General features: G+C 52.8%; 3 protein-coding genes across 4 annotated transcripts; 2 read left to right on the plus strand and 1 right to left on the minus strand.

The window, feature by feature from the left end:
* The first annotated feature begins 525 nt into the window (after positions 1-525).
* Positions 526-7,750, plus strand: GIP (gastric inhibitory polypeptide). The gene is made up of 6 exons (XM_063354534.1): positions 526-549; positions 2,625-2,752; positions 3,812-3,958; positions 4,298-4,429; positions 6,565-6,657; positions 7,652-7,750. Exons 2-6 carry the CDS (start codon positions 2,679-2,681, stop codon positions 7,659-7,661), a joined length of 456 nt encoding a protein of 151 aa, XP_063210604.1. The 5' UTR covers positions 526-549; positions 2,625-2,678; the 3' UTR covers positions 7,662-7,750.
* A 1,305-nt stretch (positions 7,751-9,055) lies between these two features.
* Positions 9,056-13,708, plus strand: SNF8 (SNF8 subunit of ESCRT-II). The gene is made up of 8 exons (XM_063354533.1): positions 9,056-9,171; positions 9,966-10,016; positions 10,576-10,714; positions 11,046-11,150; positions 11,891-11,963; positions 12,607-12,748; positions 12,919-12,993; positions 13,442-13,708. Exons 1-8 carry the CDS (start codon positions 9,118-9,120, stop codon positions 13,577-13,579), a joined length of 777 nt encoding a protein of 258 aa, XP_063210603.1. The 5' UTR covers positions 9,056-9,117; the 3' UTR covers positions 13,580-13,708.
* Positions 13,709-13,969: 261 nt separating this feature from the next.
* On the minus strand, positions 13,970-26,562 carry UBE2Z (ubiquitin conjugating enzyme E2 Z). Of its 2 annotated transcripts, XR_010073592.1 has the most exons (8): positions 26,119-26,562; positions 24,278-24,350; positions 22,278-22,465; positions 20,238-20,349; positions 19,517-19,629; positions 18,918-19,008; positions 16,144-16,524; positions 13,970-15,998 (listed from the first exon to the last, which is right to left on the minus strand). XR_010073592.1 is itself a non-coding variant. In XM_063354532.1 (7 exons), exons 1-7 carry the CDS (start codon positions 26,445-26,447, stop codon positions 16,354-16,356), a joined length of 1,077 nt encoding a protein of 358 aa, XP_063210602.1. In that variant the 5' UTR covers positions 26,448-26,562; the 3' UTR covers positions 13,970-16,353. The 2 variants fall into 2 exon arrangements, 1 of the variants encoding a protein (XP_063210602.1); XM_063354532.1 differs by having other exon boundaries at positions 13,970-16,524.
* Positions 26,563-26,830: the final 268 nt, after the last annotated feature.

The raw sequence follows: 26,830 nt of genomic DNA on the forward strand, positions 1-26,830 counted from the left end.
TCAGTGTTCGGGGTTTGTGCAAGGGGTTGCAGAACCACAGTCGGGATGCCCAGACTTGATGGTGACAAAAATCACCACGACGGCAGATACTGATTTTAGCAAAGATACTCCTCCAGTAAGAAAGAGGAGGAGCAGACTGGATCTCTCTAAGACAAGACTTACATTTTGCAAAAGATGGAAATTAAGGAACTTTTTACCACGGAAGGGAGGTGCTACGTGGAATTAAGGTTTAGACCATGGAATGAGGGTTTAGACCAATGCCATATGTGTTGTGCCCACAATCCACATTCATTCTCCATTTTGTGATATCGCCATGTGTAATTGCCATTAACGTAAACATATTTTAAAAGGTTATTTTCCTGTTCTGTAGGTCAATGGACCTAATGAAGCAGCTCTAAGAGGGTTTGAATTGCTCTGATCAGGTGCTTGATTTCCTGTTTACTTCATGGCAGGGGGTTTGGTCCTGCACAACTAAGGTATATAAAAGCCCTGCCGGGTCTCCTCCGCACTCAGGACGGGCTGAAATCCCCCGGGCAGCTTCAGAGGAAGGTAAGAAGCTCTATGTCAGCCTCTCTTTTTAACTGGTTGAGATCTTTCTTTACTAAGGTGACGGCGGGAGCGAGCAGCGTCTGCGAGTGCCAGGCAGTCGCCGTAGCAGAGCGGGACCAGCCGGTGCCTTTGGCTCAGTTTTCCCAAAGGGGCACAAAACCGGCCGTTTTCTCGGCAGTTTGGCAGACAAGACCTCCGCGGTGTGCGGGTCGGGTTGTGCAGGGACAGACTGTTGGCATTTTGGAGAAGGGTTCAGTACAGGGCACATGTCAGGTCGGCAGCTGCACCCACGCAGGGAAACGAGGAGAAATTGGTTCTTAGTCGCTTTTTGGGAGCTAAACAGGGACAATGCCTCTTCCGAAGCAGGCTCTTGCACAGGGGACTGGAATTGCTTCGTGGGTGAAGATCCCACCAGTTGCTCCTTGCTTTGTGCAGGAGCCGAGCTGCAGGATGACAGGAGCGGGGTCGCACGGCGAACGGTGCCAGCCGGGGCGAGCAGAGCTCGGGCGCTCCGGGGCCGCGTCACACAGCAAAAGGTGTCTTCATTTAACTCCAAAATGGTTTTTTCGAGAGTCTCTGAAAACGTGGACAGCTTTTCCTCCCTGTTTGGGTAAATTCTGCGAAGGAGCGCTGCCCTTTCTCAAAATTAAGGCTGCAACGCTTTTCCTCTCCTCGCATCGTAAACCATTACCCCAAGCAGGGCAATATTCCTGCACAACTTAGATATTTTCCGATCCATCATCATTCCCACGTTATATCACCAATATACGAAAGGAACAGCAAATAAGAGGGAAAAGCTCAGTTATTTAATCATGACTTTTTTTTTTTTTGTTATCACTTAAAATACCCCTCAGCTTTTTGTATAATGGACTTTACTTCTGCTGTTAACACACCCTGTAGCTATTTGTCTGTTGTTGCTTTAGCTCTAAGTATTTTAGAGACTTTGCCAGTGTTCAGAATATCACGCCTTTGCTTTTAAGAGCATTCCGCAGAACTCGATGCATCTGAGATAACGTAACACCTTCAGTATTTTTCTCACTTAATAGGAAGGGCAGAAAACGTTTGTAAAAGACGTCACAATTTCCCAGAAATACAAAATGCCACAATTACGGGCAACATCCAAACTTGCGAATCCTCGCTCTCTCCAAAACAGTCGTTGGGCTGTTGTAAGAGTTACAAATAACCACTTAGCGGAGTAAAGTTCTACCAATGTACGAATACATTTTTGAAGGACGGGATACTTGAATCCTGGTCTAGACCTTTTCTTTTTGTTACTATTTTATCCCTGTTAACAGCAGCTCTCCGTTGCAATGCTGTTTCCAGAAATGTCTATAACAAAGAGTGAGGTGAGGGACAACACAGTGTGTCTGTGAGCCGTGATCAAAACCATTTTTGTGTGGAGTTTGCAGAGCTGGAATAGTAATTAAAAGAGCTCAAATGTCCGAGGGCTGTGGAGCCGAACTCTGGACGTGAGGACGAGGAGCAGCTTGAAACTAATAAATCTTGGAATCCGATCCTGTCACTGTCCATGGGATGTTTTTCATAACTGACAGTCGCCGACTCTGGCTCCAGTCCCTACATACGGCATTATCCATCCCAAAGGAAAATCTCCCAGAAATCAGATCAGGCTCCTAAATCCTGCGGAGCGGCAGGGTGGGATGAGCAGGATGCCGCTGCTGCTGCTGAACTGCCCGCTCCAGGCTCCAGCGCAGGTTCCCGCTCGCATCCTCCGGGGGGAACCGGCCCCCGGAGCACAATGAGAACCCACAGGGTCAGCTTGTAAACACGGGGGAAGACAAAGCCCTCGCCTCCAGGCATGCGCGACCCACAATGAATTTGGTGGTTACAATAAAAGTATAGGGAACGATCAGTAAAAGACACCGCGGTGGGAAAGAGTGTGGGCATTGAGAACAGCCATTTAACTGGGAAGGGCAGAAGGGGGCTTTGTAGGGTGGCGAAGGCTGCTGGAAGCACAGGGACTGAAGAAGCACATTTACAAGCGCAGGCGCGTGCCCAAGCACCGCACGTCCCTCTGGGCTCACTGTCCTCTCACTTCTGTGTCCCACGTTCTACAGGGGCCGGGCGTCTGGATCGCCTTCTGCTTCCAAACAGAGAAACCAGCCCAGAAAATGATGTCTTTCAAAGTTCTCTCTCTGCTCCTCGCTTCTCTGGGCTTTGTTTTGATGGAAGAAAACATCTCGGGGTAAGTGTTTTGGAAAGCTCACAGTGTATTTTGAGCCTTTTCCAACTCCCCACTGGAGGCAAATGGACTTCTTCCATTGGCATCTTGGTAAGTAGGTGAGAAAATGAGTCCTGAGGTAGATCTCAGATAATAGAGACAGCCAAGCGTATAGAGATGAGCAAATGATAAGAGAGAGATCAAACTAAAGCCCTGAGCCTTTGAGCCGGAGCCAGGAACTCCCAAGTTTTCCCTACAAATTTCATGGCTCTGGGTTAGGAGGAACAAGCTGGAAGTCAATCAGGAAGACAAGGAGGTTGGCTGAGAACTAGAAACAAGGTGTAATCATCTCACATGAAAGAGGCTAGGGGGCATCCAGTATCTGGAAGCTTCTGAAAATATGACCAGTTCCATAAAGCAGGTCTATAATAAAGACTTTCCCTCTTTTTCCCTGACTCCTGCTACAAAATTTCCAGCCGCCACCTGCGAATATCCAAAAGAATCCTTACTAGAGCAGTAGGAGCTGCTGCGATCCCAGCTAATAGTACTGGAAAAGCATCAGCCTTGAAATGTTTTGCTAACTTCTGTAGCCACTGTCAGAGCCGCGCTGGTCTCAAGGCCAGCCCTTGTCTCCTGCCACCCACCCCGAGCCTCTCCAGGGCACGGGAGAAGGTTCCTTGGCCCCAGGTGTGCAAACCCCTGGGGGAGGGAGCCTGAGCACACTTGGTGCCTCAGCTCAGAGCCAAAGTCCGTGCGAATCGGGCTACGGCAGGGAAAGGCACGCCGACTCCTGACCATCGGCAAATATCCCGAGCTCATCTCCTCCGGAGCTCCCAGATCTGCGCTGCAGTTGTGTCAGCAGCCAGCCAAACGCAGGGGGAGCACGCTCGCCCCTTCCCTGGCCACCTCCTCGCGTTACCATGCAGGAACGGCCACCTGAACCGAGAGACATTAAAAGCGATGGCAAAACCTCGCTGGCCGCAGGGACCGCCTGGGCCACCACCTGTAACCCCAGCGAAGCCCCGGGCGGCGGCACGTGCCCCGGGCTGTGCGCGACTCGCTGTCTCTCTGCTCTTGCCCCAGCGTAAGCGTAAGGACTCCCAGTGCCAGACCAGTGCAAAGACGCTACTCTGAGGCCACCCTGGCGAGCGACTACAGCCGCACGATGGACAACATGCTGAAGAAGAACTTCGTGGAATGGTTGCTAGCCAGACGGGAGAAGAAAAGCGAGTAAGTGCGTAGACTCTCAATGCTCCTACGATCCAAACCCAGGGCTGTCATCAGCCAACTGATGGCTACAGAAGAATGTAGAGCTGAGGATATTTTTCTTGGACTGCAGCAGTGATTCTCTAGGGAGTCGGTTTTCTTTTTTTCTTTCATTTTTCTAAGTGCTAGAAATGTTTCTGCTCTGTCGGCACACAGCGCAACTCTCCCCGTCCCTTTCCAAGACCTCCGCCTCCTCCGGCGGCTGGGAGGTGGGGCGGGAGGGAGCCGGCTTTTGTGGAAAAGCGGCATTTGGGCACCCTCTTGTGGCACCCGGCCTGATCTCTCCCCCTTTCGCCTTCCCAGCAACATCATCGAGCCGTACAAGAGGGATGCTGAGCCCCAAGCATCAGCCGCGAACGGCCAAAGGTTGGACCTGGGCACCCAGGAAGCCAAAGAATTCTTCGCCTGGCTTCTGAAAGCCAAGAAAAATCCGAGGTGAGGTGGGAGAACAGAAAGAGAAAACCTGTGGCAGGGAGGGATGCGGTCCCCAAGGCGCTGAACTTCTGCAGGAGCGTTTTGGGGCAGGTATTGATGGTATCACGCAGGAAACGAGAGGATTTTGATTTCAAAAGGAAATTTCACATTTTGCAATTCTGACCCACGAGAGGAGAAGAACAAAGACCAAAAAAAAGCCTCTCTAATTTTGAAATTTCTCACAAAATTCAGATTTCAAAAATATAGACGATGGGGGTCTTTTTTTGTTTTTGCAAATGTCAGCGCAGCCTCATCAAACCCCAGCGCTTCCGTAAGGTCAAAGCACGGATTTTTGGCAGGGCTGAAGCGCATCCGCTCCCCAGCACCGAAACGGAGCAGTCCAGATGAAGTGCTTTGACCTAATCAAAACAAAGCCCCCTCAAAAGAAAACTCTCCAGTGAAAACCCAGATGATACATTTCTGCAAAACATTTTGATTTGACCAAACCAACCCACGGGGGGGTGAAAAAAACCCCACTCGTTCACGCTCTCAGCGTGTTGACCAGTTCATTTTTTAAAAAAAGAAATAAAACGGTTCTTTCCTCCTATCACTGCTCGTATTATGAAAAGTCTGTCGTCTACAGGAGGGACGCCAGCCTGACCCGGGGGGAATTTCCCGGTTTGTTTCTGATCTGACTGTCCCCAGTAAAGGGCACGGATTTATTTTTTAAGATATAACAATCTTAAAAATCGTCATGATCACCGGTAACGATGGCGACAGGAGCTCGCTGGGAACAGGTACCTCTGGGCGAGGTAACCCAGTCCATCTGGAGCTCTGCGTCGCCGCAGCTCGTGCCTCGGTTTCCCGAGCCGTCTGGCTGCGAGCACCCCCGGGTACCTCCGCGCTGCGGCTTTGTGCTGCGTCAGCACATCCACAGCCTGGCCCTTGCCCGCCCCACCGCCCCCGGGCTCGGCTTCATGTCACAAAAGTTCCACAGGCAAATTAGGCACGTGAGTCCGGAGAAAAACCTGTTCTCGGGCACTTTCTATATTTAAAATTTAAAAAAAAAACAACACACAAACAAAAAACCAACCCCCCCAACAAATGAACGAGGGATACATTTCCTCTCTTTAACATGAAGGGGGTTTTACAAAACCTAACAGGTTGCTGCTGCTTAGTCTTAAAATGGTGGCAAGGAGGAGAAAAAAAAAAAAAAAAGGCACTTACCGCACAGAGCCCACGTCCGTCAGGCACAATCCTAGTGACTTCTGGCAAAAAAAATGGAATTTCTAACTGCGGGGAGTCACGGGACAGTCACCCAGAGCAAGAATCTGGGGGCAGTTGCTGTTTTTTACAGCCTTTGCATGAAAACCGCTTTAGAAACCAGGGTGCGGGGGGTGCCCCGGGGTGGGGAAATGAGCGCGGCTACGGTTCACAGGGGCGTCTGGGGCCGAGCACTCAGAAAATCAGCCACCGAGAGCTGCTGGTCGTACTGAAAATACCAAATCAAAGGAACGAGGGCTTTGAGGGATGTGAAGGGGTCACTTAGTCTGACCTCTGCTCCGAGGCGGGATCAGCGCGCCCGAAACTGCTCCTGACAGATGTTTGTCCAACCTGGGGTGGAGGGGGGAAGGGAAACCTTTGATGCTAGCGATTAATCAGCTTGATTAGCTTCATTTTTATTTTATTTTTTTTAATTGTTTTCTGGTGTCTCCCTTAATCTCCTTAATTGCAAATAAAAAACGCGACTTGCAGGCCAAAGTCCTTCTCGGAAACAAAGCCCTTCCTTTGCGGGTTTGGAGCGCAGACGCTGCTGCGCCCACGCTCTGCCGTCCTCCTGATGGCAGGGGGTGAAGGAGGAGGTGGGGTGCAGGGGGGTCACCGGACCCTTCCTCCTCGTCCCCCCGAGCCTGACAGACACGTTCACTGCTCGGGCAGCCCCAACACGCCACAATGAAGGCACCGCCACGTGCAAAGAGCTCACCGCGGCAAAGACAGGTTGAAGCTTTTTGTGGGTTTGTCCGAGTCAGACACTGGAAGGCGAGGGAAATAAAATACCCCTGTGAAGCTGAGGGGGCTGGGATAGGAGGCTGTTAAATACCGCAGCTGGATCGTTGCCTCTCCTCTGTCTTTACGACATGGCGCATTTCTTGCAGTTTTGCTTCTCTGGAAGGTTCGGAAGGTTTGAAGGATGTTTTGAACCAGGAGTTTCTGACTTGGCTGATGTCGACCGATCTCTGCAGACCAACGTGAGTGTCTGGTCTCCCTGTTCCCGTAGTTACAAGCATCCCCACAGACCCTTTCCCAGCCCTTGTCCCCAAATGCACTTGCTGCAGCGCTCAATCCACAAATTTAGGATTTCTTGAGAGATTCATGGAGTGCTTACATGGCGCAGCTCTGCTGGGTTTGACTGGAGAGTTGAGAGCTTTGGCCAGAGTTTGGTTCTGGAAAAGTATCTCCAGACCACTCATACAACCAAGATGGGGGAAGACAAATTTCACAAAATTCCTGCCTAGAGAAGGGAGGTTAGTAAATCCTTTTCCCCTTTTTAATGAGAAAAGGAGGTGTTCATCAGAGCACTTACAGGAAATACTTTTTTCTGCGCATTGTACGCTGCTACCAAAGGCATTCAGAGAAAAACACAACAAGAAACCGGGATGCAAAAGGTGCAGGGGAGGCCCCGAGGAGGCTGAAGGGAATGGTGAGCCCACCCTGTGCTTCGCTGAGGAAAACGAAGGCGGAGAGAGAGACAAAGTCACCATCTATAAAAAAAAACAGAGCGAGAAAAGAGCTGTTCATGCTAATGGCAAAAGTTGGCACGAGAACAAAAAGGGATGAACCGGCCGTGAATAAATGTAGGTTGGAAATAAGAGGCGGCTCTGTGCTACAGACAATTCCCTGCAGCTCGGTCAGACAATGTGAGCCGAGCGGCCAGCCAGCCGGGCAGGGAAAACAAATCACCGTTGAGCTCGTACCGCAGCCTTTCCTGCAGAGAAACACTTATTTGCATCTCTCTCCTCTAACCAGTTGCCAGTTTTTCTCAGAACTCGTAGGTACTTACGAGTAGATACTAACGTCGATACACATCTTGCTATCAAAATGGATTTGCAAGGTGTTTGAGGGGGCTGGGGGGCAGAGGAGGCAACGACTTGGGTCTTGTTTCCTACAGAAGCCAAATGAAAATGGGTTAAGTGCAGCACCACGGGAATTTTATGCTTTTCTCTCCCACTTCTGCTTTGCTAGGACTGTGTAACTCCAGGACCTCCCCGAGGAGCTCCCTCTTCACCCTCTCAAGGCACATGAGAAGGAGGAAGATGTCTTTTATTCACTCTGTTCTATGCACATTGTCTATTTTGCTAATGCAAGCAATAAAGAGTTTCTTCTGAAGCTGAAATAAGATTCAGATAAGACATGATTTGGGGATGGGCTATAAAATATTACTAGATTGCTAAAAAAATAAGTCCCTTCCAAAGAAGGCTCATAAGGGTCACAACACACCTTGTGAGTGTCACTGAACTGGCCGACAGCTGCCTGAACCCTAACACGGGAAGACCCTGATGGTGGGTTTTTAGGAGTTTAGGACCTGCCACTGGGCGATGACTTAAAAAATGATGTTGGCATCAGCGGTGGGCGTTCAAGATCATAGATTCACAGAAGGGTTTGGGTGGGAAGGGACCTCAAAGGCCACCCAGTGCCACCCCCTGCCCTGGGCAGGGACACCTCCCACCAGCCCAGGTTGCTCCAAGCCCCGGCCAACCTGGCCTTGAACCCCTCCAGGGATGGGGCAGCCACAGCTTCTCTGGGCACCCTGGGCCAGGGGCTCACCCCCCTCACAGCAAAGAGAACAGAGTGAAGTTCAGCTCGGGCTGCAGCGGAACCAACCCTGGCTGAGGGCTGGCCCTGCCGATATCTGAGGCAACCTCCCTTCTGAAGAAGGCTCCGGGGAGACCTTCCAGTCCCTGAAGGGGCTCCAGGAAAGCTGGGGAGGGACTCTGGAGCAGGGAGGGGAGCCACAGGAGGAGGGGGAACAGTTTTAAGCTGAAAGAGGGGAGATTTAGCTGAGATCTCAGGCAGAAATTCTTTGCTGTGAGGGGGGTGAGCCCCTGGCCCAGGTTGCCCAGAGAAGCTGTGGCTGCCCCATCCCTGGGGGGGTTCAAGGCCAGGTTGGCCGGGGCTTGGAGCAGCCTGGGCTGGTGGGAGGTGTCCCTGCCCAGGGCAGGGGGTGGCACTGGGTGGCCTTTGAGGTCCCTTCACACCCAAACCGTTCTGTGATTCCACCACTCGCCCCCCCTCCTGCCCCCCCAACCCGGGGCTCCGGGGGGGGAACCGCGTCCCACAGAAGGGACCCAGCCCGGGACTCACCCCCATCTGGGGGTCAGCCCTACCCGAAGCGGGGCTCCCCTCACCCCGGGGAGCCTGAGCCCCCCTCCAGCGGGGGTTCCTCCCGGGGGGGCTCAACCCCCCAAGCGGGGCCTCTCCCCCCCCCGCGGGGGAGCCCAGCCCCCAGCAGGGTCTCACCCCACACACACAAAGGGGCTGGAGGCAGCCGGTGCCTCCGCAGCTCCCCCGGGGGGGACCGGGGGGGGACGGGACGGGACGGGACGGGACGGACGCACCCCCCCCGCTGTGCGTCAGCGCCGCGCGTCGCGGGGAGATGACGTCAGGCGGAGCGCGGCGGCGCCGGGGCCGGGGCCGGGGCCGGGGCCGGGATGCACCGGCGGGGGGTGGGCGCGGGCGCCATCGCCAAGAAGAAGTTGGCGGAGGTGAGGGGCGCCGGGACCCCGCGGGGGAGGGGGCGGGCTCGGGGGGGGACGACGGGTCGGGGGGTGTCGGGACAGTGGGCGGCGGGGCCGGCCCGTGGACGGGTCCCAGGCCCGTGCGAGGGGGGTTGCCAGGCCCGTTGTCGGGTTGCCAGGCCCGTGTGAGGTGGTGTCGGGCCCGGGGGTGTGTGTGCCAGGCCCGTGGAGGGTTGCCAGCCCCGTGTGGGGGTGCCGGGCCCGGTGCGGGGGGTGCCAGGCCCGTGGGAGGTGGTGTAAGGCCCGGGGGGGGTATGTCAGGCCCATCTGAGGGTGTTGCCGGGCCCGTGGAGGGTTGCCAGCCCCGTGTGGGGGTGCCCGGCCAAGTGTAGGGGGGAAATCAGGACCCACCGGGCCCGTGGGAGGGGCACCGAGCATATGTGAGGGGTGCCCGGACCCAGTGGCCCTGGGGCAGATTGCCAGGCCCCGGAGGGGTGCCACCCCCCCAGTCTCGGCTGGGGAGCTGCCAGGGTCCATCAGTCCCGTGTGAGGGGGGACAGACCCTTTGTCCCTGTGGTGGGGGGTGCCAGGCTCGGCGTGGGGCCATCCCCATCCTCACATCAGCCATCCCAGCCAGCGCCAGCCCTGCTCCAAGCCCAGGGTGCCCCAAGCTTCCTGGCAGCCTCCCTGCTTGCCCAGGACACCGGGCCATGGGTCTTCATGATTCCTCCATCTTTAAGGAGCACCTCCCCTGTCCGGTTTTGCTTTCTGGTCCATCTGTCCTGCAGCACTCTCTCCATCATCCCGTTTTACTCTTCCAGGCGAAGTACAAGGAGCGAGGGACGGTCCTGGCTGAAGACCAGCTGGCCCAGGTGGGACACCCACCCCTGCCCTGGCAGTGGGAATAACCATGGTCGTGAGCCCAGCCGCAAACCTGGGCTTCGCTTCCCCCTCAGCTTCAGTGTCTGGGGCATTATCCGTGAGCATCGTGGATAATGATGGCACCCCTTAGGCTGCCTTTCCCTCAGAGAGCTGTGGTGTTTGCTACAGGTCTCGTCCTGCCTTCCTTCTCAGGACCTCAGCAACGTTTAATTTCTGTAGAACCGTTTCTGCCCCACGTACATCACTGCTGCCCCCTTCTGAGTCCGTCTCTTGGTTCAGAACAGCCCTTTGCCTTCTCTTATCTCCGCTGATGTTAGTTTGTATTCAGTGTTAAAAGAGTACATGAGGAGAATTCTGATTCCATCGAGCGATTTTATCTTGTTTCCTTCCTTTAAGACCACTGGGGCCATCGGCACTGGGTCAGCAGCACGTCAGAGACCTGAGTGTTTCTTGACTCTGTTCACTTTGTGCCTTTTTGGGGCTGTGTTTATGGAAACAACGCGTTAGTAAGTCTTAAGACAGAAACACTTCTCTGCAATTCTCTTTCAGATGTCTAAGCAGCTGGACATGTTTAAGACCAACTTAGAAGAGTTTGCCAGCAAACACAAGCAAGAGATCCGTAAAAACCCCGAGTTCCGGGTCCAGTTCCAGGACATGTGTGCCACCATCGGAGTGGATCCTCTGGCATGTGAGGAGCAGGCACTGGGGTGAAGGACGAAGGATTCATCTTGTTGTTCTCATACTGTAAACAGCTCGCAGGGCTGTAGAAGTTGTCCTTGAAGAAAGCTGATGGTCTTTTGATTCTTGGGGCTTGTGAATTGGTGTAATGTACCATCGGGTGCTGTTTACTTAAAAGGGGGGGGGGGGAACAGGTGGAGATAACCAAAATGGAGACTCTTCATTGACAGATCTGAGAGTCCTCACAGCGAGGTTTGCGGGCAGCCTGCTCGGCAGCAGGAGCTGTTAAGGAAAGGATTTTTGCCAATGGTCCAAGCGCTTTCCCCTTTCTCACTTCACAGCCGGTAAAGGATTCTGGTCAGAGATGCTGGGAGTTGGAGACTTTTACTATGAACTGGGTGTGCAGATCATTGAAGTTTGCCTGGCTCTGAAACACAGGAATGGAGGTGAGGATCCCACTGTGTCTGGTTTCTAGGAGATGGAAATAGAGCAGGAGGATGCCTTTTCCTATGGAAAATGAGTGGCATCACTCAGTGTAATGTTCTTTAGTAGATTTCATGAAATACTGAGATGGAGGTTTTGTCTTCATTGCCTCCAAAAAGCCGTGTTTTGTTTCTACAATGTTAGAGCTGCTCCCTGCTGGCAATCACCCAGCTTTATCGATTTCTCCAGAAATCCATCCACTTTGCCCCGTTTAGGTAACAAAACCGTAATTCGCAGTATCATGGGGAAGAAGCAGGGATTAATGACAGTCTTGAAGGAGTATGAAACTGCTGAGTTACTGCTTTGAGCCCAGCAGTAAGACTGTCTCTAAAGGATCACAGCAATATCCAGAAGAGTTGGAATACCAGTGCTAAGCGCCTAATGAAAAGGCAGTAGATGTTCTTCACTCCAAACGGGCAATCTGAGACCAGGAATGGGCTACAGCAAAGCCAGCTGAAACTTGAGTCCGATACATTTGTGGGAGAAGGCAACAGCTGACGGCTGCACGGTAGTTCTGGGAACAGAAGTGACTGGATGCTTATCTCACCCAGGGCGTGATACTGGGAACAATGAACAGCCGCTTGTAAAATGGAAGGCAGGGGTGAGCCAGTGGCAAACGCACAAAGGGCCCTTGACTGCTCTTGCTGGAGTAATTCTGTTGCTGTGCAGTAACGCTTTCCTGTCCCCCTTTGTTGACTTCTAGGTCTGATAACACTGGAAGAACTTCATCAGCAAGTGCTGAAGGGAAGGGGGAAGTTTGCTCAGGATGTCAGCCAGTGAGTGTCTGGGTGTTACAGGGGAGGGGAATCAAGTAGCATTCGGGGAAGAAAAGGGGGTGACTGATCTCAGCAGCACTTGAAGGCGCTGCTGTTAGTTGAACCCCAAATTTGACTTCTAGCAATGGAGCCGCTACATGTGACGCGCAGTTAATGATTTAAGCGTTTCAGAAAGCAGCAGTGTGCTTTCTCTGGGAGCCCTAAGGACTGTTGCCTTGAGCTGGAAACAGCTAGTTCCCTGCAAATCCAGCTCTCCTGCTGCCGGAGTCTGCTGGAGCTGCTGCGGTCTCCTGGGCTGTAAGGAAGGGGCTGATACTTGTCATTACAGAAGCAGATTTTAGGGCACAACTCGCCATCATCACTAATTGGGGCTGAATCTTAAAGTTTGGCACTTACAGCTCGGGTGCCACAAGTGTGTCTTCTGTACTTCTGAAGGGGGGCACAAATAATTCTGTGCAAACTAATTCTGAATTGTTCTGTAAACTTTTTTTCAGCTGTCGATTACGTGAAACTGCAGCAAGCTCCAAGGAGCTATTGCTGCTCATAGCTTCTGCATGCCGAGTCTCCCTCATTTGGAGAAGGTAGCGTGCAGCCTGAGAGAGGCTCTCGCTTTAAAGCCTTGCATTGACCTCTTGCTTCTCAGGGATGATCTCCTTCGTGCAATCAAGAAACTGAAGGTCTTGGGGAACGGCTTTGGGATTATCCCTGTTGGTGGAACGTATCTGATCCAGTCTGTACCGGCCGAACTGAACATGGATCACACTGTCGTCTTGCAGCTGGCAGAGGTATTGAGCCAGGAGATTTTAAAATACAACCACCCTGAAAGAACCTTATTGCTTCCACGACAGGGAACTGTGATTAGACCAGCCCTAAGTAAAACTGTCCACACTCGTCTAAACCGTGGACTTAAGTCGATGATAAGCACAAGCACACAGTGTTTTTCCTCTCATTTCAGAAAAAGGGCTATGTAACAGTGAATGAGATCAGATCCAGTCTGAAGTGGGAGACAGAACGTGCCAAGCAAGTGCTGGTATGTATGAGGGGCTCTCGTGCCCAGTGGAGTTCAGTGACAGGGCAGCGACTGGTCCCCAGCCCTGCAGCGGGCGCTTTGCTGGGGCTGCGTTACCACGGCATGCAGAGGGCACCCTAAGCGAGCTGGTAGACCAAAGGCAGAGTACACGCTGCCTAAAGACAGACTGAGGAAAGCAGGGTCTCAGAAGCTGCAGATACTCCTGTGGCTTCACTAATCTCCATTAAAACTTGAATCTGGTTAGCTCAGGTCCTACACCAACATGCAGGGCGGGCACGGCTGGATGTCTGAACTATATTTCTCCTGGTCAAGGTGAATAGAAATGCTTGTAGCCCAAGCTCTACACCCTTCCTTTCCCTAGAGTAAATGTGGGGTCAGGCCTCTGTTGTGAATGGCTTCTCAGGCATTTAGTTAAGTTTCACTCACAGTTTCTGCTCTGTTTGTACAGGAACACTTGCTGAAGGAAGGAATGGCCTGGCTGGATACGCAGGCAGCAGGAGAACCTCAGTACTGGCTGCCTGCTCTCTTTACAGAGCTGTACTCTCAGGAAATCACTCCAGAGGAAGCCAAGGAGGCAATACCTTGACTGCTACGTGTTCTGTGCCTGTATATAATTCTTCTTGCGGGGTTATTTGCATATCACCTGAAACACAGGGACAGCGGACTTGAAATAAAACTTTTCTAAAAAGCGTCTAGCTTGAAAAGTTTAATAGGACTAATTCATACTTGCTTACCTCTGAATTTTCTCCTCTGCTGTGGGTGGAAATGCCACTTCCCATTACAGACAACTGATTACCTTGTCACAGCAAGAGGAAAATTATCTAAGCTGCTACTGCAACTGCAGTCTCGGAGGATGCAAATGTGACTCTGGCTAAAGAATCCTGGAGCCAGCAGTGACACTGAGAAACTGTTCTGTAGTCCTCTCTGCTCTGTGAATGAGGCGTTGTTCCACTAAGGAGTACCACAGTCTAGATTCTGCCAAAACAAACTTTATTGCACAAAAAAAAAAAAATCTTATGTACAATAGTATATAAACAAGGTATCTTAGTGACTCTTGTGCATATATTTTCAACTCAATTAGGTCTAAAAATCTGTTGCTAAAACATCTCTGCGTAGAGCAGTCATTTGAGGATTGTCACTTTGAAATGGAAACATTCAGAAATGGTAGGACAGACAACATTAGAGCTATAAAACTAATACTTCTCTGTTACAGCCACATGCTAGTTATGTGAATAGTGTCCACAATAAGGCATTTTCTTGTTTCGTTGTATCGGTGGATGGTAACGCCACATGCATCACAAACAGATTTCAGAACCAGCTCTGCCCTGGGAAGGCAGCAGAGTCACAGCTCTACCCACAACGCTACTGAATGGTGAAAAACAACGTGACATTTACAATGGGATTAAAGAGGCGGTAAAGTAGCAGACAGCTCATGACTTCTCGGGAGACCGCGCCGCCTCCCCGAGACCTCATTCCAAGGTGAACACCGCTTCAGTTACTCTCATCTGGTGGATGTGTTGAGTGAGTCCTATGTAAGTTCAGCTTTCCCTCGAGGGAAGATGGGGTTTAAGTCGAAATCAAGCCAATGACAGACCCAGGGGAGTTTGCTTGCTAAAGGGAAAAAAGGTTCCCAAGTTGTTTAACGGCAGCTTAACGATTGAGAAATGTTTCCACCTTTCAGCTTTTCAGAGCTGCTCGAGCAGCAGTGCGCAGGCTTCTGGGTTTTGCAAGAGTTGCTCTAAATCACAGAGACCGAAAATAATTGAGTGACGCATGGGGCATTGCCGTTCTGTGCAGCCCACGGCAGGGGTCTTTCGGCCCCTCTTGCTGCGCTTTTTTCAGAACAAAGATGACCGTGTTGGAATTCTCCCACCACCATCAGGAGTCTGAAACGGGGCCGAGCTGGTGGGAAGGTGTTTAAGGAAATCGGGAGAGGGCCCAGGACAATGTGCAACTTTGTGCTTAGCTTTCTATCAAAGCTCCCGTAAAAATAATTAAAAAAAAAAAAAAAAAGTAGATTAACCTCTTTATGACCAAAACATCTGATCAATCATCCCCAGGCTCATTTACCTGGAGAAAGCGGGTATTTCACCTCCACTCAAGTTACACCGGATACATCTTTGATGTAATGGCACTCGCAGCCAGCAGACACCTTGCCGAGAGGCTGGCCTTCGCTCACGGTAAAAAGCTGCTGTTTAAAACGTTCAAAGCACTGAAGTGTTAAACTTTACAACACTCGGCTAAGCTTGCGCCCGGCCAAGTTTGGCAAAGGAATTTGTCAGTAACAAGGCGTAGACCTCTGAAAAACTCCACCCAGAACCAGTGGCTTCCTTCGCTGGAATTGCCCCTTGTTCTAGCGTTTCAATCTGATGGATCGAGGTGGCAGCGGGGTGTGAGGCGGCAGGAGGAAGAAGGGAGGAAAATAAAATACTGCGCTGACTAGAGAGGTGGAAAGCAAAGAGTACTTCAGTTCAGGAAACAAAACGGCTCTGTTCGGAGCAGCCAGAATAAAATATTTCTAGAATGCTAAATTCAAATCAAAACCTTAGAAATATAATACACAAACTGGACTTACTTTTAAGTGCTCCCCCCATCTCTGACCAGTGGTCTTCTCACCCTCCCTTCCCCAGAACACCAGGGTGAACACACCTGCACTCGATCTATGGATTCTTGCCGGTTCCACTTTTCATCTGCCCCTTTGCGCCTGAAGTCTCAGTGGACGAAGTCAGCCAGGGCTTGAGTAAAGCTTTCAGAAAGGAGCCCAGATTCCACCACTGCTCTTTATCTTTGGTCTGTCTAGAACAGTGTCTAGAAGAAAGACATCAGGTAGATGGGCTCCACGGAGCAGAGAGGCTCCATCTCTCCCAACCCGCACAACAAGGTTTCACCCGGGCGCACGCTGCGTGGGCCCCGTCATACCCTGGACTCGTCAAAGCGCTCCCACAGCTACAGCTCCACGTTCAGCATGGCCCCAGGGAAGGGCTCACTGTCTAGGAACAGAAAAGCTGTAAAGAGGATTCGGAGTCTAGATCTCATTCTTTAATCAAATGGAGAAAAAAAAAAAAAAAAAAAAAAGAAAAAAACCCAACCAGTGTAGGTGTTTCCAAAAAATAACCTGATGCCACATGCTCCGGCTTTCTAGCAAAGTACCTTTTAAGAGTAGCCTGTCACAAGCTTGGCTTTGTCTAGCATGAAGTCTTCTCGTTCAGCGTTATCCGCCAGAGCAGTAAAAGGAGACAGAAGATATCCCGCAGTTCTCTGCGCTCTGGCATTGGTTTGGTTGTCGAGTCTGTCAGGGGTACTCTAGAGTGCGAAGACAGAACATCCCCACGGCTTGGCCTCTCCACTGTTAACGCAGCTCTAGGCTTTAGAGCAACCTTGAGTGTCCGTCTCTGTCTCGGAGGAGCTGCTCTCAGAGTCTATTTCTGTATTCTCCTGCTGGTGTTTCTCTTGCACCTTCTGCCGAATTCCTTGCAAACGCACTAATAGGGACTGGTAGTCAAAGTGGCCTCGTTTTTCACCAAAAGGATCCTGGAAGAAAGCCATAGATAAGCCTATTAATGTAGACCACTATGCTTTGGCAAGAGGCAGAAAGAAAAAAAGTTGCAGAGTAATTGGGCAACAAATAGCCAAAGACTTAAGGTTTTGTTGTGGTTTAACTCCAGCCAGCCACTAAGCACCACACCACCGCTCGCTCGCTCCCCTCAGTGGCACGGGGGAGAGAATTGGAAAAGTGAGAAAACTTATGGATTGAGATAAAGACAGTTTAATAAGTAAATCAAAAGCCGCGCACACAAGCAATGCAAAACAAGGAATTCATTCCCTGCTTCCCATGGGCAGACGGGTGTTCAGCCACCCCCAGGAACGCCAGGCTCCATCACGCCTAACGGTTACTTGGGAAGACAAATGCCATAACTCCAAACATCCCCACCTTCCGCCTTCTTCCTCCAGCTTTACACCCTGAGCATGACACCATACGGTATGGAATATCCCTCGGCCCGTTGGGGTCAGCTGTCCCCGCTGTGTCCCCTCCCAACTTCTCGTGCACCCCAAGCCCACTCGCTGCTGGGACGGTCTGAGGAGCAGAAAAGGCCTTGACTCCGTGTAAGCCCTGCTCAGCAGCAACTAAAACATCCTGTGTTCTCAGCACTACTTCCAGCACGTAGCCCTTTGTTAGCAACGATGAAGAAAATTAACTCTACCCCAGCCAAAACCAGCCCAGGGTTAAATCCCATCTTATGACGGAGAGGCCCCTAAACTTTCCACTGTCGTGGCAGAGGCTGAAGACTTTCTTTTTGGAGTCTCTTTTGGGAATCCTTACAAACCCAAGCAGACTTCAAAAACAGATGAAAGGCCAAGCAGACATGGGTTGGATGTTTGAGGAAGTAAGCTATTTCAAAGATTCGGTCTCAGGCCCAAGGAAGATGTTACAAATGAAAGCCCTTAAAATCCAGAGGCCAAAGACTTGACCACACTTTATTTTAGTGCTACAGACCCTCTCCAAGCAAAAGCATCGCCTTCTCATTTGAAATCAAGGCCCCTAGCTGAGATGTAGCCAAGTCAGAGGCAGAAAGTCTTTGGAGATTATCTAACGTTTGCTGCTTTCATCCCCAGTCCCAGGTCGGAGACACGTTGCCAGGGCTATATCAGGTGGTGGTGGTGGAGTTCACCCTGTCCCATCTGATGGAAACCTCTGGTACAAGCCAACACGTGGCCCCAGAGGTAAGAATGCAGCACATCTGGCAAGCACTCAACCGATGCGGAGCCTGGAGTGACTCCATTTTAAATACAGGATAGCGAAGACGACAACAGCATCTCCCCAGCAGGCTGCGGTCGCGCTTGCTGCGCTACTACTTCCCAGTGAGCAGAAAACAGACCACGGCAGTCACTGCCTCTGGGAACCGCGCACAACACAGTGATCTTCCCAAACCCTGCAGAAGGCAACTGAGCCCTGGCTCCTTGAGGAAGAAACAAGAGTGGTTCACACCTGACAATCCTCTAATATTAATCACCAAACTTCACTACACAGCCTTCAGTTCCGTACTCTCCGGAGCTGTAAGTCAGGCACAGACCTTCCTTGTGGGAATTGCTCACTCCAAACATCAACTCTCCTGCTTTGGGAGTGCTTTCAATTTATGAATTATACAGCCAGCGACAGCACTGACAGGAAAAAAGGGGCTCAGAGACACAAGATCATTAAATCAACCACCTCCATCTTTTCTTAGCAGTGGAATTTCTCAATGAGTCAGACAAGAGGTGGCTGATGAGGGAGGAAGACACATCTGTTCATATGCAAATAGCTTGGCAATCTATTCTTTAAAGTCTGCTTTCCTGCAGAAACAAGCTCCTGTATTCAACCTGTCTAGATGTGTCTGCCTGTACTGCCAGTGTTCCCCCCACCCCCTCCTCCCCCAGTAACTTTTGACTCAGCCACTTTCAGCCTCATCTGACAGAACAAGGAGTGTCAGAGAAAAGTTCCCATCTGCTGTATGAGCAAAGGAATCCCAGAAAGAGAAACTCTAACAGTGTCCCAGCAGGAAAACGCTGCTGTGGAGTTCAGATGCCACCAGCATTGGATAACCTGCCTGTGCCCTCCCTGCTTAACGCCAAATCCGCATAAAAGCAAACTGTTCGGGCTCCACTGCCGAAAGTGCAAGCTGCTTGCCTGGAGAGTGCCTCAGGTCCAGCACTCAGAAATCTAACGCCCTCGGAAGCATTGCGCGTGCACGCTGAACTTGGGGAAAGTAGTGTTTTACCCCCAGGAACGTCTCAGTTTCACAATTCAAAGACAGAATATACAGTTCACAGAAAAGATCCAGATCCACCCCGTGGACCTCTCGGTGCTGCACACTGTTGTTGGTCACTAAGCACACACCCTTATCTACGGCAGCGTGTCATCAACAAGAAAATTGTCTGCCACCCACCTGCATTGTCTGTCCTTGGAGATAAAGCCTCTCTTTACACACCCCTTCGTAGAAGTCGTAGTATTCCATGAAGGATTTCTCCATTACGCCCCTGAATGCAACGAGAGCAAACAGTCAACACAAAACGACAGCGTTACAACGGTCACATCATCCCGCGTCACCCCATCCCATCGAATCCCCGTTCCTGCAATCAGTGTGGGCACCCACACGGGGTGTCCCAGACAACCAGCAGGGTACGGCGAGGCAGGACACAGAGCAGCATCGCTGCAGCTGAAGAGATTCTGCGCGTGTTTCCACAACAGCTGTGCTCCCCTCCCTCTGAGATTCCCCCCCGTAAGACAAGGCACATTTATTCTCCAACACAAGGCAGAGGACGCAGCCGTTGCGCACATTAACGTGGCCTTTGCCGATGCACGGCTCCTGGGCACCGCACACAACAGCCATCCGCTTCAGGGGAAACAAAATGACTCTTCGCCGGACCAGGGAGAGTTAAAGGCTTCCTCTTCCCTGAAGCAACTCCCAGGAACAGCAGCCAGAGAAGTTCATCCTGCTTCCCCACACCCACTTTCTTATGCTCTCTCCATGCCTGTTTTCCGTACCGTAACGGCTCAGGACAGGGACACTTTCCTTCCAGCATGTCGCACACTGCTACTCGGATGGTCTCATGCCGAATGCACTCGTTATAGTTCTTGCTGTCCCCGGGGTGCCGCTCCTGGAAATAGAATTTGGGCCAGTGAGTCCACGCGAATGCAACGGCTCTTCGTCTCTCCCTCCTGGGCCCGATGAACTTCACTGGTGCACGAACCCACCACGGCTTGTCTGTTCTGTATATGCTGAGCTAACTTATACCGCAGATGAAAAGCTGGCAAGACGTTACATGTCTCCAGAGCCTCGGACTCACAGAGCTGTGGAGACAGGTCAACTGATAAAGTTCGCACAGAAACCTGCCTCTCTCCGAGACGCAGGAGACCAGGAAAACCTGAGCAGTTTGGTTCCTGTGTGACAATATGTCCCAAGGAAGCCATTTCAGGAGTCGTGCAGCAGAGAAATGAAGAGCATCCCATCTCCCCGGCAACTTCTCGAATGCCTCTTGCTCTTCTGTTACCTTACACATACATGAGCTAAGCAGCCTCCGGTTCGGAGCTGGCTTGCAACTCCCCCTCAAGCTCTGACTAGAGGCAGAGCAAGCTGGAAAACAGCCAAGCGACATAACCTACTTTTGTCCCCGTTTGTCAGAACGGGACGTGCCACCAGGAGCGAGGGGTGGAGGGAAGAGACAAACAGCTGCAGAAGCAGAGATGATCCACCTCCAACTCTCACCTGCTCAAAGCCGGGCTCGTTGTGATAGGGGTTCTCGGTCATCAGGGACTGGATGGAGATGAGGACTGAGGAGATACTCTGTGCTGGGCTCCATGCGGGCCCGGTCCAAGTGCTGAGGCATTAAAACAGAAAAGCAACAATTAACAACAGAGGACTGGCCCAGTGAGCACCATCCCTCCAACTACCGCAGATCAGACAGCTTGGGAAACCACATCTACACCTGACGGAAACGCGACAGGGAAAGAAGCAGCTGCTAGAGATACGGAAAGCACTGGACACCGAGAAAGCTTTCATGGTCCGAGTAGTTTATTCTCTCAACCAAATGAAAACTTCAGCTTGAGCAAGACAGAAGCGGCTGGTGAACTTCGCTCCGCTGATGACACACACGGGGCATCACACATGAGTTGAGGAAAAGGACCGTTTCCAAGCATTTTACAGGGCACTCTAAAGCTATGGCTATCGGCTCACGCAGCAGCCTGGAGCAACACAAGTTACCAGCACTACCACAAGCCAAAACCAACCACTCTTAAGAACAGAAATCTGATTTTCAAGACTCAAACAAGACCATCGCTTGTGCAGTCTAACGCGGACACTGAGCACAGGGACTGCTATCAAAAGCACTAATGGATGCCCTGCTATAGGAGTAAGGTGCCCGTTTTGTACACAGCGTAGCAAAAACCTTTGCACAGAAAAACATAAGCGGGAAAAGCTGTTCCGCTGCTCGCCCTTAATATCCTAGTTCTAGATACAGACCTGTCTCCCTGCGAGCTGAACAAGGATGTGCTGACCCACATACGCTCTTCCTAAATCCTTTCGTTTGCAGCTCCCTCCGCACTTCCCATTTCTGCTAAGGCCGAGGCTCTTTGTTCACTCGTCAATAATTTAGTTTCCGTGCCAGGGCTACAATTGCAAGAGCAACAAGGCAGCCTGCGTGGGAGCTGCGGGGCGGTTCAGACCCCCGAGATACGGATGTGCCCTACACACCTCAGTGCTTCCCATCCAGCTCATGGATGAGGAAGACTCCTGTGCCGAGGAAGGTGTTTCCCAGCACAATCCGTCTCTCAGCCAGCCCTGAGGCCGGGATCTATCAGCCGATGGGTATCGGCTCCTCGGACCGGCTTTGGTGTAAGTGGCGCATGCACAGCGCTGCTGAAACCAGCCCAGCAAAGGCAGGCTTAGAACCACACCAGTGCTCGGGCGCTTGCTGGTTGAGCCAATCCCTACGGCAAGTTCAAGCCGTCGCTGCCCCTTCCTCACCTGGCTGCCTGTTCCTGCCCCTCCGCAGCAGAAGGAACTACGGGCTAACAGCCCAGCTGCACCAGTCCGGAGTTTCCACAAAAGCCTTTCTTTACCGGCAACAAAAACTGTCACAGCTGGGGTTGGGAATATCACACCGCGGCCAGGGTTCCCCTGCAGAGCCATTCACTCCACCGGGACTTTCACACGTTTAAAAATCAAGCAGGTGAATAACGAGCCTTCGCGGCGGTGGAGCCTGTTTGAACAGGCAGCACGGGAGCAGCGCCTGTAAATCATTCCCCCCGCCGCTCAGCCCCACAAACTATGTGTAGGTGGAAGCCCAGAGCAGTCAAATGGCTCTCAAGGAAGTTCTTAGTGGCTTTTAATTTTATTTATTTATTTTTAAACCCACACAGAGAGAGGAAATTAAAACCACAAAAACCTACATTCAAACAACATTAAGGATCGGGCTGCAAAGCGCAAAAGCGGAAGAAACGCAGCGCTGGGGCTGAGGCTTCGCAAGGGGAAGCAGGAGAGAAGCGGCAGCGTCCACTGAACGTCGTGCTTCCCCTGCTCCCTTCTCAGGTGCTTTTAAAGACAAGTTAGGCTCTTGTTCCAGCAGAGGAATTTGTGCTGCTTTACAACTCTGATTCCGCACACAACTTCAGAGAAGGGTAAAGGTGCATCCAAACACACGTCTGGGGCAAGGAGAGGGCACAACGCGCCGAGAAGGATGCGCGAGGCAGAATACAGCCTGCAGCCACCTCCTGAGTTCCCATCAAAACAGCCAAAGTCTCCTCTTACCCTAGAATACTCAGGCAGACTTTCCCATTGCGGTAGAAGTTGGGGTTAAACCTCACTGTGTTATTTCCCGTTGTCATCAGTTTGACCCTTGGTGGGTGGATGGGATAATCTGGAGGACAGCGAAACAGGAACAAGAAGAAACCCCCTTCATAAGGCGTGTCAAATGGGCCTGTGATCAATGCATGAATCTGGAAAACAAAAGCCCGTCTTGCGCACCACTTCAAAATTGTGCAGCACCGACAAATCCTCAACAAAGCCGACCGAAGGCAAGAAATCTCCACCCAGGCAGCAGCACGGAGGCAGCGTCTTCCACAAGCACACGCCATGTGCTGGCCATACTTAACCCCCCCTCCTTCCCTCCTTGGCCAGAGCCGCTGCTGCGCACTTCTCTCCCCTCTGCCACGCTCCATGTGCAAAGCCGGTTTCCAACGCAAGGTTTGGCCAGGGGCCACAACAGCTGCCTCCCATACACCCCGATAGAGCCCAAACCAGGCTGAATGGCAGTTCAGCTGGTAAGCTATGCTTTAAAAAAAAAAAAGAAAAAGAATCCAAATATGAAAAAAAATCTAATTTTAGAAAGGAAAAAAATTCAGAATTTCTGCCAAAACTAGAGCATTCCTCAATTTTATGGTCTCATGCTGATTTGGTCTTATTGAAACCAATCACTCAATTTCCTCTGCCAGGATCCAAAATTAAGACCCTATTCTCTCCACGCTAATTGCTCTCAAAGATCCCAATTGTATACCAGGAAATCTACTCCCTTTGGGCTGTTACAGAAGCTTACTCCCCAAGCGATCCAAGCAGTCCCCTTTCACGATCCTTTTACCTCCCCGGGATTTCAGCTGAACGCCCCAAGGCCGCGGTTCTACACACCCGCGTTTCCCTTGAAGGGCATTTTGTCACTTTCAGCTTCGGAGGCGGAGGGAAGGCAGAGCTGCAGGTAAGTGCCCAGGAGGGAGCTGGCTGCGCAGAGACACTCCCTTTGTGCTGCCTCCAAAACCCCAGGAGGCCTAAGCCAGGCAGGCGCTTCTCTGGGGGGGAATTTGGGGGAATCTGGGGGAAGCCGCGTTTGTCAGTGGGGTGGGAGAAGTGTGCAGCAGAGGAAAAACCAAAGCAACCTCACGCCCAGGCACACGCAGCTCTCGGAAACCAGCAGAGCCAGACCAGGTGACACTGGCTGGAGAAAGGGCAGCACCAGCCAAGAAACACACCGGATCAAGAACGCTGTTTGAGCAACCTCTGCCTCCCAGCTCACCGCGTTCTCTCTGACATAATCGGAAATTCCCAGGCCTGGAAAACCCCGAGAGCCAGGAGGGGAAGAACTGGGGCCGGAGGGGCCGTAGCCATGCCTGTGTCCCCAGGGAGCAGGTCTGCTGGAGGGGACGTGGTGGGGGCGGCAGCGGGGGTCAGACCCACACGAGACCCTGGCATCTGCGAGAACCCGGAGGGCAGCTCCGCAGCAGGACAGGGCCCGGGTGCAGGGACACGTCCCTCCACCAGCTCACGACAATTAAACATCTCCGGGTTCCTCAGGCGGATCACAGACACTCCAGCACTGCTTGTGGCTATTGGACGTTTCTCATCTCCAGCCTCTCTGAGGAGCCCCCCACAGCCAACGGCTTTCCACGGAGCTCTCTCTTCCCTGAGCCGCTCTATCGATTGTTTTCAAGCATTAGTAGGATGAAACGAGCTGGAGCAGCACCCCACTGGTTCCCAGGGCCACTAAAGCAGAGCTGGCTTTATCTGTGGAAGCTCCTCAGACCCCTGTGGTGATATCCCTCCGGAGAGCCAGCTTCCTTGAGGGCCTCCTCCCATTTTAAATGCAGCCCATCTCAATGTCACCCAGAAAACTGGAGCCTTGCTGTGCTCCTGCAAGCATCAGCCTGACTCCTCTCAAAGCATTATGGGAATATACTCCATTTGGGCAAACCCTTACAGCAGCCACCAACAGCATCACACAGAGAGGCGGAAAGTTGAACCAGCTCCAAATCTTCTCTTACCTTGGTCATGTCATGGGGATCAGGCACAACAAACATTCCCGGGGGCGGTTCCTTGTAAATGGACATGATATCCCTGAAGAAAGGAAACAGGAATTAGTCAAGATCTCCCTTGGCGTTCATCAGCCCTCGAGGCACGGAACATTCTAGACAACAGATCTGTGCACGGATGCAAAGGGACAGACTTTAAAGATGGAAACTTGCAAGTCATAAGGAGCTAGACGTTTTTCTTTCGCCTCTGACTGTTTTCTGGCTGAGCTCTTTCAACTTATCCCCAAAATAGTTGAGGTATTTCAAGAGCACAAGCAGCATCCAATGAATCAATACGCGAGGCACCAGACCAAGCGCAGCCTGACTACGCGCTGCCTTGGGTTTTACCACAGATTGGCTCCAGTGCATAAAACTTCAACCGTAAACTTCCCCTAAGGTAGTCGCTTAGAACTTCTCTTATGTGAATTTTGTTGTTTAAAGGACGACTTTCCCTCCCGGTGTTTCCCCTTTTCACGCTCAGACTATTTACAGGATCCCTTTCGTACACCCAGTCATTTGTTTTCCCCCAACACACCGTGAGTCAACTGCCTTTGAGAACGTTACTGGTCTGACAAATTTGGGTTTAATCAGACAGCGGGTTCAAGAGCTGTTAGGATGCACATACACACGCGACTTGATCCCAATGGCCTTGTTTCCGTAGGAACTCGGACCAAACGAACTGAAAAAAACCGCAACAAATCACCTACAACTCTGTGCAGTTTACAGAAGAGCCGAATGGCACCCGTTACCTTTCATCGCCCAAAAACCTGCCTCCCATAATTGGAGCTGCCCCAAGCTTCAGGACAAGCTCCCGCTCAACATTCCCATTTGGGAAGCAACCAGAGCCCAGGGAGGTTTCAGGGCGACGACAAGCGCGAGAGCAACAGGAGAGCCTCGCCTTCCTGCCTACCGTTATGAAGTCAGTGCTTTTGGCGTTTGGATTGGAAAGTGCCCAAATATCTGGTGCCATCTTTGGAAGACATTATACAAGCTCTAGAACAAGGATGAGCAAGAGCCTGGCAGGCAGCAATGCTCGCTCCGAAGGAAGAGGAAGAACTTGTTGAAACAGTGCCAGCACGTCTAACAATACAAGAGCATATTGCTCATTATATCAAAGGCTATCAACGCCAGGTTTGATCAGACGATCCTTTAAAGAGTCAGAGCTGCCAAACCGGTGGGCACCAGCAGGAAGGAGGATCGCTATGGACAGGTTTAGGATAAACATCTTAACTTGATCGTTGATAGGGACTGAGAAGCCTGTTCCCCTCCGAGGAGCAGCCAGCGATGCCGAGGGCAGGCTCAGAGCCATAAGCCAAGGAGCTCTGCTGCCAAACGCAGCGGCAGATGGAGAAAGAGACCCCGGATGGGGGTACGGGGCTCCACGGCTCCAGCACGGGCGAGTCTCCATCCTTGCCTGCGCACCTGGGCAAGGAGAGCCCGGGAGCATGGTGGGGACGGGGTCTGTTCCCAGGAGAGCCCCAGAGCACCGCTGGGCGGGGGGGGCCCGGGCCCTGTCCCCAGGAACGCCCCGGGCCCTGTCCCCAGAAAAGCCCCGGGGCACCGAGGAGGAAGGGGGGCCCGGGCCCTGTCCCCAGGAACGCCCCGGGCCCTGTCCCCAGGCCCGAGCCCAGGTCTCCAGGTCCGCTGGTGAGGCCCAGGGGACAGGTACCGCCTTAAGGGTACTGGGGACGAGCTAAGCGTCTCTGCCGGGTTCCGAGCCCCGGCTCCGGGCCCGCAGCCCTCCCAGCAGAGGCCGGGGCAGGGCGGCGGGGCTTCTCCGTCCCGCACCGCGCCCGGGGCAGTGAGGGTCTCACCGTTTGATCCGCAGGAGACAGGCCGGGCTGGGCCGCTCGCTGTCCCAGTCGCCGCTGACCGTGGGGTCCCAGAAAGCGGAATGCGTGAGGAGCGCGGCCCCCGCCGCCGCCGCCGCCGCCGCGATGGGGGCCCCGCCGCTCCCCGGGGCGACGCCGGCGCCTGGCGTCGCAGCGCCGAAGCCCGCCGCCGCCCACAGCTCGGCAGGGATGAAGACGCCGGGGCTCCCCGCGCCGCCGCCCGCGCCGGCCGAGGCGCTGCCGCTGCCCGCCGCCGCCGCCGCCAGCACCGCGGCCGGGGCCGCCTCCTCGGCCGCCGGACTCTCCGCCATTCCGCGCCCGGCCTCGGGGAACGCCGCTTCCGGGACTCCGCACCAGCGAGTCCGCCGACCAGAGCGGCCCCCGCCCCGCGCCGCCACCACCGACGGGCGGCCAGAGCGGCGCCTCCCCCGCTCCCACTGCCGGCGCAGACGCCCCCCCCGCCACCATAGAGTCGCCCCGCCCCCGCCATAGAGACGCCTCGTCCCAGGCTAGAGCGTCCCGCCGGGAGCGGCGCGCCCCCTGCTGCGCCGGGGGTCCCTCGCGCTGGAGGCAGCAGAAAGCGGAGTTCGGGGCTTTTTGGGTGGAAAAAAGCTGTGTTGGGGAGCGGCTGCTGCAGGGGACGGGCCTCAGCAGCCCTCAGCGTGCGGCACGGCAGCGCCTCGGCGAGCAGAGT

The sequence above is a fragment of the Chroicocephalus ridibundus genome, chromosome 17, assembly GCF_963924245.1.
Source record: "Chroicocephalus ridibundus chromosome 17, bChrRid1.1, whole genome shotgun sequence".
NCBI classification, from domain to species: domain Eukaryota; kingdom Metazoa; phylum Chordata; class Aves; order Charadriiformes; family Laridae; genus Chroicocephalus; species Chroicocephalus ridibundus.